This window comes from Gopherus evgoodei, chromosome 12 (genome assembly GCF_007399415.2).
Source record: "Gopherus evgoodei ecotype Sinaloan lineage chromosome 12, rGopEvg1_v1.p, whole genome shotgun sequence".
In the NCBI taxonomy this organism is placed as follows: Eukaryota; Metazoa; Chordata; order Testudines; family Testudinidae; genus Gopherus; species Gopherus evgoodei.
Window position 1 is genome coordinate 6,337,333 of NC_044333.1, and position 12,002 is coordinate 6,349,334.

The 12,002-nt window shown below is 39.4% G+C and overlaps 1 protein-coding gene across 12 annotated transcripts in view; it reads left to right on the plus strand.

Moving 5' to 3' along the window:
• The window catches only part of CNOT1 (CCR4-NOT transcription complex subunit 1), a 107,772-nt gene that overhangs the window by 12,068 nt on the left and 83,702 nt on the right, over positions 1 to 12,002 (plus strand). For all 12 annotated transcript variants that reach the window (XR_004002863.1, XM_030582238.1, XM_030582237.1 and 9 more), the window contains exon 2: positions 2,083 to 2,353. Coding sequence is in view for 11 of the 12 variants with exons in the window: in XM_030582238.1 (XP_030438098.1) it covers positions 2,252 to 2,353 (102 nt within the window). In the remaining variant the exon portion in view is untranslated. The remainder of the gene's footprint in view (positions 1 to 2,082; positions 2,354 to 12,002) is intronic.

The following is a 12,002-nucleotide window of genomic DNA, read 5'->3' on the forward strand; positions in this document are numbered from 1 at the left end:
ACGTTCAGACTACCCGCCGTATCGGCGGGTTAAAATCGATTGCTTGGGGATCGATATATCGCGTCTAATCTAGACGCGATATATCGATCCCCGAGCGCGCTTATATCGATTCCGGAACTCCATCAACCCCAACAGAGTTCCGGAATAGACATGGAGAGCCGCAAACATCGATCCCGTGCGGTGTGGACGGGTGAGTAATCCGATCTTAGATATTTGACTTCAGCTACGTTATTCACATAGCTGAAGTTGTGTATCTAAGATCGATTTTCCTCCCCTAGTGTGGACCAGCCCCATGTGTATGTACTCCCACTCCAAGCATAAAGCCAATGTCAAGTAAACATCATACACTGCTTCCCCGTGTGTTATCTGGTCATATTATATCGAATTCGGATATAATGTGGTAAAGCAGCGCTGTGGTGGACCAAAACAAGTTCAATAGAAAGCGGTTTCACCTATAACACGATAACACTTTTTTTGGCTCCTGAGGACAGCGTTATATCAGGGAGGTGTAACTTGTAATCCTAATTGAAGGGGAAGAGATTGCTTTATATAAATGTGGGAAAATTCTTGGTTAAATTTGAGATGGCAGAGGTGAAGAGTGCAGCTTTTTCAGCTTTGTTGATATTGTTGCCTATTGTCATAATTTTTGTTGAATCCAACTTTAATTCTTGTGTGGCAGAAAAACCCTTCTGGATAAGGCCACATCTCTTGAAGTGGCTTCCTAAATTGAGTTGCTACAAATATGGGAGTCAGAATACTAAACATTCACCCTGTGTCTGCCCTCTTGGTGCTGAAACATAGCCCAAGGAAACATGTCCCAGTATGTATGAGCACATTGGTCAGACTATATTCCTCAGTACCTTGTGGCAGTATGTTTACTCTGAATAAGGTGAAGTCTTCAGATTCCTGGCAAGTTGCCAGCTTGACTTCTCTTTTGTGTACTTTCGACAGATGGCATTTCAATACAGTGACTCTCAAGCTAGAATGGTGCTTATTGATTGATGTCTTTTTTTTTATCAGTATAGCTTTCAATTTCCTATTTGTCTTAAAGAGCTAGAAGACTCTCTTCAGTACACATTCTTGGTTTGGGATGCAATTTTACCCCACTAGCAATCCTTAACTTGACAAGCCAGATTTCATATTAAGTAAGATTTCATACTGTCTTAGTAACTTGTTAAGCTGTCAGGCTTTGCTTTTGTGGTTGGAAAGCCAGTTTATATAAAATGTTAGGGTTAGTTTATTGCAGATCCTTGTATTTACTGTTTACAATTGCTTGGTGTAATCCATATGGCAAACTAAGATTGCACACTGCAAAAACTTTCCAATAGTGAATTGTCCTTCTTCAAACATTTTTGTCTGAAGCTTGGAATGATTGACCACTGGTTCTTGCTGTCTGTGGTATCTCGTGTGTTATGTATGTCGTTCCCCTTGTCTCTAGCACTGCTGACAGATGTTGAAATATCTAGTGTCCCTTTTGTCTATTTTGAGCTTTTTTTTCCTTCAGATGTTGCTGGAGAGCTGCATAAACAAGGTTGAATTGGGAGCAAATCTGTAACAAACTCCTTCTGTGGGCACTGCACTCTATTGGCACATGCACATAGGCTACCATGAGAAATGATCTAAACAATGTTCCATATATTATGCTATGTCTTTACATCAAAGGGAAGCTATGGAGATCATAAAATTCCTTGTTACCAGTACCTCAGACTGTAAAACCTGGTAACTGATTCTTTTTCACCATTTATTTCGCATTTCACTCCTCTTGGACAAAAAGTAAATTAGCCTTCTGGTTCTTACGCTGTCATAATGCTGAACTTCCATCACTGCAGGAAAATATATTTTCCCAACTCTGGTTTTAATAGAAATACCTAACACAGTTTTCCTGCATTTTGTTTTTAAGCTTCCTAGAGTTTTGAAAAGCGTTTACATTTGAAGTGATTCAGAAACTCTGTGAAACTTACAAGGCTAGTTAAATACTATACCAGTTTCAGTGATGGGCTTAAGTGAATTTCAGAAATCTCTGGAAGATATTTGTAAACTAACACAAATTGAATCTAATGCAATGCTATTTTGTCTTTTTAGGTGCCATGTTTCAGAACAGAATAAAACCACTTGGAAAGAAGAGCTGAAGAAATAGCACAGAACAGATATAGGCTAATTGGAAAAAAATTAACCTGTCTCTGAGGTGACTAAAGGGGAATAATGGTGATTTTGCGCCGGGCTCGGCCGCCTGCTTCCGCCCCAACCAGCAATGAATCTTGACTCGCTCTCGCTGGCCTTGTCTCAAATCAGCTACCTGGTGGACAATTTAACCAAGAAAAACTACCGAGCCAGCCAGCAGGAAATACAGCATGTAAGTAAACGAACAGAAGAGTGCTGCAAAGGAAACTTTGACTGGAAGGATGAAAGCAAAAATGGAGTGTCTCCCTTTTGAGTTGTACCTCACAGCATTCCTAGTATATTTCTACACATTTACTAACTCCTTCCCCCCTCCCCCACAAGATCCAGAATAGTAGCTTTAACCTTTTTGGAAACAAGTCTCATTGGAACTTTCACTCAGTGATAAAGCAATTCTTTTCTCTTCTTCTATTCTCTTCTCCCCCCTACCCCGGCCCCTAGCTGTCAGCAGAGTCTGTTATTAACTTCCATTTTTTTATAGCTACTGATTAGTTGCTCTCACGCTTCTCTTGAGAGAATCTACTACACAAATAATTCTACCTAAATTCCTTCATATCAAGACCCTTAAGTTTATGTACCATTGTTAACCTACAAGGCTACTTGCCTGACACTTCCTGTTTAAAATGTCTCCCTGAAACCTTGGATGCAATAAAAGATGGTAAGTGTAATTCTAGAGTCACTGTTCAATTTCCTGGCAAAATCTAAACACTCCTTTACATTTAAAATTGTAAGATACAAGGAAAGTTAGAAGTATTTAAAATGTTAGTCCTTTTAGTTAGCTAACTGTTGGATGCTTGTGTAACATGAAAAATAAGTCAAGTTCACTTTCTGGTTCTGGGTTGCCGATGACAGTGAACATTTTAAGTTTCCCTGTCTTAACACCTTTTTTAAAATGTTTTGACATTTAAGATTCAGGCTACATCTTGAGTTTAGTGTTCTATTGTAAAGGGAACCCTTGGACTGAAAAACCTTGTCCACAGTGGATTGCTGAGGAGGGAACACATGTTAGTGAACCAGTTTCTGGAACTGGTTCACCTAAAGCAACTGGTCTTCCAGACTTGTATGAAACCAGTTTAGTTAGTTCAGTTCCTAGCAGGCAGATGACCACATCAGTCTGCACTAGTCAGCCAGTTGAGCAATGTTAACAGAAAATCAAACGATTGAATGAGTGTGGAGACAGAACTAACCCCTCACCTGTAGAGGGGACATTCTAATTCCAGGTTGAGACACAGTGGCAAAGCCTAGTGGGCACTGTTGCCTTCTGTGAAGTCCTGCTTTTGTGGAAAACTTCTTTTTTTTTTTTTTTTTCCGGGTCTGTCATTTTAGTTTACTGCTCAAAAAGGCACTATACTGTTTTCACACTTCAGTGCAAATATTTAAGGAAGCTTTTTTTAGATAAGTACTTCGTTTTCATTTGAATCTGATTCTATCTAGGCCATTGGCTGAAATGGAATGGCTTTAGTAAATCTGAGCAAATGAAAACTGATTGGAACTGGCTTTCAGAAACACCTAGGGTACAAATCTTACATCTTCCTTGCTACTGCTCTTGCCAATAGAGTCTAACAAATAGGGCTGTTTCTCAGTTTGTCTAATGGCTAGTTGTTTTGCATAAGGGTTAATGTAGAAAGACTACTCCCTTGGAAAAAAACAAAACAAAAAACCTGTATCTTGCCTCTAACTTATTTAGCCCAGGATATGATTACTTACCTTTCCAGTGAAGCTCCTTAAAGATGTCAGATTCATTTAAACTTAAATCTTAGGCTGTTAAATACTTTTAAATCTAATCTTCTAATCCGCCACTTACACTTCCAAATTTCTATGGGACAACTTTATTTAATCTTTCTCCACTTCTGATTTTTATGCAGTAGCACAGTACTGTTCTGGTTTACATCACTATAGGGGAATAGTTCTATTTGACATGCAGGATGTTATCAACTTAACTATTTTGAAATTGGCAAACTTCAGTTTCTGATAACCTCTCCAAATTTTTGTCATGAATTTTTTAATGCATCTTAAATTATTTCTGCTCCTTGATCAGGATTTCTCCAAGAGTGGCTACGTAGGGGGGGTCAGTGAAACTTAATTTAGAATACTGTCATGAACAAGGTAAACTGAAAATATTTTGCAGCTTTTAGCTACAATAATCTTGTAACTAGTGGATAAAACACATTCAGTCAAATGTTGATTTCTCACTAAAGGCTAAATCCTTGAGCCTCAACTGAAGCAGACCTAGTAGTTGCCTATAATTTCTAGTCTAGCTGGATTCCATAAAAGCTTGTGGATTCCACAAAAGCTTATTCTCAAATAAATTGTAGTCTCTAAGGTGCCACAAGTACTCCTGTTCCGTTTTAATCACTCTTCAGATCAATTCTTGACTCGCCAACAAACTTGTTTTATGGCACTAAACCCATTAGCAGACTGTTTACTCTGGTATTCTTTATATACCTGTACCCCGATATAACACACATTTGGATATAATGCGATAAAGCAGTGCCTGGGGGGTGAGGCTGCGCACTCTGGCAGATCAAAGCAAGTTCAGTATAATATAGTTTCACCTATAATGTGGTAAGTTTTTTTTTTTTTTTTTGGTGGGGGGGAGGGTGGCTCTCGATGGCAGCATTATATTGGAGTAGAGGTGTACTTCTTACAAATCTCTCATGAAAAGCATTTATGTATGTGGTTGAAGGGGCAGGTGGGGAGAAGGTCTTAGATGGACAAAGCCATTGAAGAGATGTGGATAATCTGCCTCTAAATAGACCTACAGTTCACTTTGGTTTGAATGCGTCTAATGGTTTACTGGAGAGTCTAAGATTTGGATTGTGGTGGGGTAGTGAACCATTTTACAGGAGTTGTCTGGATTATGTAGATTCCAGTTTATTGGTGGCTATGAACATTCTATTTAAAAATCTAGTCTTGGAATCCTAACTCCTGTGATATCCAATATTATGTCCTATACTAAATTAGTTTGTGTTATGTTACAGATGTGAGTGTTCAACACTGTTTCCTTCAATACAGTAGAGTGTAGCTACAGCCACATGGCTTAGCAATTTATTAATCTTGTAATATGCTGCTTGGTAAACTTGATATTAAGACCTAGGAAGTTATCTAGTTATCTTACTTAGCAGCTACATCTAAATGTGTAGAGGATATTTGAAAAGTACATTATTGTATCTGGTTTTTTTTCCTTATATTCAAAACTGGTTACCTAATGTGTTCTGTAATACAGATTAAAACCTGCTTTAATTGAACCTGTTTTTCTGTCTCTTGCAACTGTTGTATTATGCAACACAAATGTATTCACACACAACTTTAGCAGTTCTTAAGCAATGGGTAGCCTTTCTGCTCTTGAGCTTTAACATGTCTTTATGCCATTTGATAACACAAACTTTCTTAAGACTTTGTCTTGAAAACTGGGAATTATGTTGAGGCTTCCTGAACATGTCTCTGAAAACTGAAATCTAGGTCACAGGCTCTGTCTGAGGTTGCAGTCAGGTATAAGGTGTTCCTGGCTGCCTGGCCAGTATTGTTAAAGGGAAGGGGGTCCTAGCTAGATGGGAGACCTAGATATGGGAAATTGAGATCAACTGAGTTAGAGGAACAAGGTGTTACCATATTGATCTAGAAAAGGAAAATTACTCTTGATATACTCGGTTTTCTCATAAGAAGCATAAATATTTGCTGATAAATGTTATCAGCAAACACTATCATACTTCTGAAGAAAAGTGAGTGACAATTTTCTAGTAAGGTCAGTTGTCAAAACACTTCTGCACTGCACAATAAACTACAGTGGTGACTTCGACTTTGAAAACACAAAAGCTTGCCAAGTTTTTTTTTGTGTAATTAACTTTTATTTTGAGGAAGAAGAGGTTAATATGTAACTGTAATTTTTCTATCCATACCAGAAACTTCAAAAGGACTGGAAACTAAAACTTCCTTAACCATCATTGCAATACCAACATGAGTTTGTATGAACAGCAAATTATATAACTAATTGCTATGTTCAATAAATATTTTTTCTCCTGCACTGATTAAGGGGACACACTACTTAGAGTTCAATTAAAAAAAGTTAGATTTTTATGGTTTTAAAGCTTGCCAAGTTGCTGCTAGTCTGAAACTTTGATTTTTATCTAGGGGGCCTGTCTTTCATGTACTTCAGTATTCAACAAGTGGTTTTTAAGGTTCCAACATACACAACACCTTCTGTTTAATTGATATGAAAACGTGATGCTACAGATCATATTTCTAATGCAGATAAAATTAATTTTTCAAGCTGCATGCCACAAAGGAAAGCCCTCGAACTATTGAATGTGTCTGTAATGATTGTCTCTGGGATAGCTGGCTCCTAGAACATACCTGTAGTGTTAAATATTTGGATTTTGCCCAAAGGAGTGATGTAATAACAATCTTAATGTTTCATCTAACTTCAAATTCACCAACTTAAATGTTGCTCTTACTAAAACAATGCCCACCTCTTCCTGAAAATCCATCTGTAATCTGATTTATACATCTACTTAGATATGCAAATAGTTTTTAGCAATAAAAACAAGATGCTGCAAAATAAAGCTCTACTCTAACCTATGTTGCTGAGTAGGCAGTAGTGGACTTGCCACTGGTAGTCAGCAAGGCAGATACTTGATGTAGTACAGCGGTTTTTTGATTTTATAAATTCACTGTATGAACAAGTAGACTGACTCTACTATAAATTGTCCTGTAGCAGGAATCATTGACCCAAATTGGCAATTCTAAATTCTTCCTTGAAGGAAAATTTAAGTGACTGTAGTCCTGGTTGAAAGGTACTAAAATGCATTTAAGTCAGAGTTCTTCTCTCCATAGACTGACACGGAGGAGAATAAATTTTCCTTTACCCTGCACAGAAATGTACCTCACGGTAGGAAATACAACATTTAAATGAGGGAACAGCCTAATTCTCATGCTATGTCATTTCATGGATGCTAGTTAGTATAGTGGTGCAATTGTAATGGTGGCTTTAATATGGATACTCTTTGGCTTTTCCTACCTTTTTTAGTAACTCTGAGTCCAGACTTATTTGGTATAGCACACTGAAGAGCCAGGGGATAGTAACTGCCTTCAAAAGTCTGGGACAGGCATGGTAGCTATGTCTGAATATCAGTACTTAAGTCATTTGGATGCATTCTGAAGCCTGGATTGACCAATTCACTTTCAACAATTCATCTGAGGCTTTTGGTGTACTGTAAACACATCTGGACTTCTAATTCTCCTGTGTGAACATGACCTATTGGGAGGCCCTCACTGTCATGGAGTCGGGTATTTACTCTTGAATAGATGGGTGTACTACTCTGTCCTATTGCATAAACAAAGAAACCTATTAAAAGAGAAGCATGTGGAAATGGGAGGGTAAGGAAATAGACCATGGAAACAGGCTAGACTACTGAAATGTATTTATACACTATATTTCTGTTTCACAATTTAGTGCTTGGAGGTGATGACAGGGTGGTGGTGGTGGCAGATTCTGCTCATTCTGTTACTGACTAGGCTTGTAATGGGGCAGGTGACTTTAAAAAAAATTGCATAGTTATCTAAACTTGGGGAAGGAAATAATTTGGTAGCTATTGCTACTTATAGCTGTGTGTAAAAGAAGCTCAAGGTAGTTAAAACAGCAGGGGTCTGGACTTGAGCTGTTTAGTAGCCAAGAACTTAGAAACACAAGATGAGTAAGGTAGGCTTTAAAGCCCACATACCACAACCTTACTAAGTCACTGTGATGGCTAGGAGACCTGTTGCAAAGTAGCTAATGAATTGATTATGATAAATAAACTATTGATGCTATGCCTTTTGACAAACTAGTTTTAATTCTTCAGTTTAGGTATAAATGGATTAATACTGGAGGGGAAAATGTTGATGCAGAGATCTCTGCCACATCTGTCTGATATAAAATCTATGCTGAAAAGCTTGCTGATCAGTGAGAGACTAACTCCGATTACAGAAAACCCTAGTATGTAGGAGTTTATTAAGGTAGTGGGGAGAACAATGGGGCACTGGTAACATACACTTGTTCCAGTCTGGTGTGTAGTTCAACACCATGGATATGGGTGGGTAGGGATAGTGAACCCAGAAGGGCTTGTGATCAGAAGGATGTGGTGCAGCATGCTGGCTTTATGGAGCTCAATATATGGCTACTAATGCTAGGTCAGAGTTGACACTACAGAACTGTCCTTACATATGCCTGCTGAGGGGAAGAGGCTAGAAGCTTGAACAGGTGTCAAGACAGCTGCAGTTTTATGGAATGCAAGTGAGAGCTGAATCCCCAAGATTCCTCTTAACCCTGTGCTTTTAGATATCTATATAACACACAGAATAAAGCTAATTCCCAAGTTAGTTTAAACTAAGCTATTTAAAACGGGATGTGCAAAAGACCACACTGAATGAGTATTTCCACAATTGTAAGAACTACAGCAAGAAAAATAGTGGACTAGACCAGGGGCAACCCTAACTGCCCCCCTCCGAGGACCCTCCTTGCTCCCTGTCCCTTATCCGCTCCCTAACAGATCCTGGGACTCCCATGCCCTATCCAACCCTCCTGCTCCCTGACTGCCCCCTCCAGACACCCCCGCCCCTAACCACCCCCCCTTCGATCCCACCCCCTATCCAACCCACCTTGCTCCCTCTCCCCTGACTGCCTCCATCCCTTATCCAAACACCCCACCCCTGGACCCAGACCCTTTACCATGAGGCTCCCCACTGATCAGGAGCCCCGCTGCCATGTGTGCAGTGCTCTGGAGGGCGGGGCAGGGCTGTGCGCAGCAGCAGGGCTCTGGATGAGCGGGGAGCATCTTTTCCTCCCCACAGAGCCAAATGCTGCCCCATGGGAACACACAGCCTCAGCTCCCAGAGTGCTGTGTGCGGTGGTATGGCTCTGGGGGAAGGTGGGGGAGGGGCCGGTGGCTTGCTGTGCTCGGCCTGGCGCTCTGGCCCAGGAGCGCGGACCCTGTGGCTTGCCGCGTCACAAGGATTTTTACTAGCACACTGGGATCCTGGCAGGCCCCAGCGTGCCATTAAAAATTGGCTCGCATGCTGTCAGTTGCCAACCCCTGGACTAGACTGAAGGACATGTCAAAGATCTGATGCAACAAGCAACAACTTTCAAAATGGCCTATAATCTTGGCATTGTGTCTTAATGAGTCAAAAACTCACTTTAGCACTTCCTGGAGTTAACTCTTATTATATTTCCTTGCCCTCTTGTATACTCCCTTTACCCCGATTTCCCCCTTTTTCCAAATAAAAGAATTGCGGTAGTAGTGCATTGTCACAGGTTGGGGACCTCCTCATATTAACGGTCGAACCAGGTCAAATCTGGCTCTAGCATGGTACTAGACAAAACATTCCAATTTAAGTGGCAAGTATCAGAGGGGTAGCCGTGTTAGTCTGGATCTGTAAAAAGCAGCTGAGTCCTGTGGCACCTTAAAGACTAACAGATGTATTGAAGCATAAGCTTCGTCTGACAAAGTGGATATTCACCCACAAAAGCTTATGCACCAATGCATCTGTTAGTCTTTAAGGTGCCACAGGACTCTGTTGCAATTTAAGTGGGTCGCTGACTGTCAGAAGTTCAGGTAAGTAGTGTGTAAAACATCTTTTTGGTTTCTTGTGTTGGTATCTGACAGAATAAGTGCCAGGACACTTTTCAGTTCTGCAGATTGTCTAGATCACATGGGAGAATCCCTACAGTTTTGGAGCTGAAACACTGCTCACACCACCTTGGTTTTCATAACTGTCCTTGGAGCAGTGCAAGTCAGTGGCATTAGGATAACTAAATAAGCACATTAGGATGTTAAAGGAATTTCCAGGGTGGATTTGATTTTAAATCACTAGTCTGGAAGGCTCAATTTAATTTTGGATTTCTACATAAAAGTGCATTCTTGTTGGCTGTTATAACCTTAATACATATTCTTCGCAACTCGGATGTAGATTTCATTTTTAGATATAGATTTCAGACTACATTTTTAAAGTGATTTATTTTGAAAACTTTTCAGATTAGTTTTACAGCTATAATCAGAAAATGAATGATTTTGGTAAATGAAATAACCAAATAAGTAATAGAACAGATGTTTATGAAGTCGTTGGGAGGTGAACTATCTCCAATTCAACAGGTTAATCAATAATATTTGGAGGATTTTCTTGCCATGCTGTTACAGACATTTAAATTGTTTTAACACATTATGTGTTCTGGATTTTTTTCTTCAACAGCAAACATTTTAACAAAACAAGCATATGAATTTTTGAATTTAGTTAAACATTCAAGTTTTTAAAATCAGGTTTGATGTTAAAATTGTTTAACTCAAATTAAATGAAATATTAAAAAACCACCCTAAAAATTAAAGACTGTCAGCCAGGTCAACATGAGAAACATAAAATATTGGCTTTTGCAGCTAACTCCGTCATCTTCACATTCATTTTCCTGTTTGTTCATAATCTGGAAAAGAAAAACAAGTTTTCCTGCTTTATCAAGTCCCAAACAATTTCTCAATTTGGAATGAATTAGTCCAAAGGAAGAAAATATTCTTTCTACACTGGCAGAAGAAGCTACGGCTGTTAAAAGTAAGATTATTACTTCAACAGTCTCTGAATCCAACTACTTACATGACTTCCTCCAGTTCACACTGGTGTGACTTTATTTGAAACATCAGCAAACATATATTTCTTGACTGGTTCACCCTTAGCTCTGGAGTTTATTATACTTGGCATTATGGAAGGATGATGGCTAGGACATGGACATCTAGCAAACTCCTTCTTCAGCAGTTAAGGTTTGACCTTGGTACCAGGTATTGGGAATATTTGCAGGAAAATGAACTGGGGATAGTGCTTGTCCCATTTGTTCTTTTAATGCTTGTAATTTAATTGTCATTGCATATTTCTCTCTTTAAGATCTCAGTCAGTTCCTTCCAGATTTCAGCAGCATCAGCAATAAAACAGCTATTTCCCTGCATTTTGTTCAAGGCTCCAGAAGTAGGCTTTAGGGTACCCAGCATGTGTTCGACATTTCTCTGAAGCCCAGTGTTGAGAATTTGGGCTGTGACAGTACCATCTATTTTTTTCACGATTTTGTTCACAAACTATCACATGAGGCCAGTTCTTGATAGTGCTCAAAACAGTCCGCTACTGAGTTCCGTCCCACATCTTGTGGGAGAGTTAGCTTGGTTCCTCCCATTTTTTTCAGAGCAGCTGCTGCAGAGTGGTTATTACAGAAGGATTTTGCAATTTCGACATCATTTATTTCTGGACGCAAGTCTTTGGCTAGGAGATGCATCAAATGAGCACTGCAACCATATGTTAGCTTGGGCAATTCATCTTCTAAATTTTTTTCTCATCTTGGATACATTTGCAACATTGTCTGTCTGTGATCAAGCTGTGTACTAGACATTTGCATTCCCCCTCCCACAGTTTAAGGCTGTTCTGGCTGCTACTTGTAAGTATTCTGCTGTGTGCATTTCCTGATGTATCTCTTCCTTCTATAAGGAAGACATTCCCTTCTTTAGTCACACAAGCACATACAATAGGATCATTGTGGACATTGCTCCACCCATCAAGAGTCAGGTTAACAATTTCACCATCTAGACCTTTTGCACACTGCTCAATTTCTGTTTCATACACTTTATCCAGCAATTTGTCTGTGACATCTGCTCTGTTGGGTGGACTGTATCCTGGTCTTAATGACTGAACCATGTTAATGAAGTGTGGGTTCTCAGTCAAAAGGAAAGAATTTTGTTGCATAAACAAACTAGGCAATTTTTTCATCAATTACCTCTTTTTGTAATCTGGTTCTTATCACAAACTTATCTATGGTG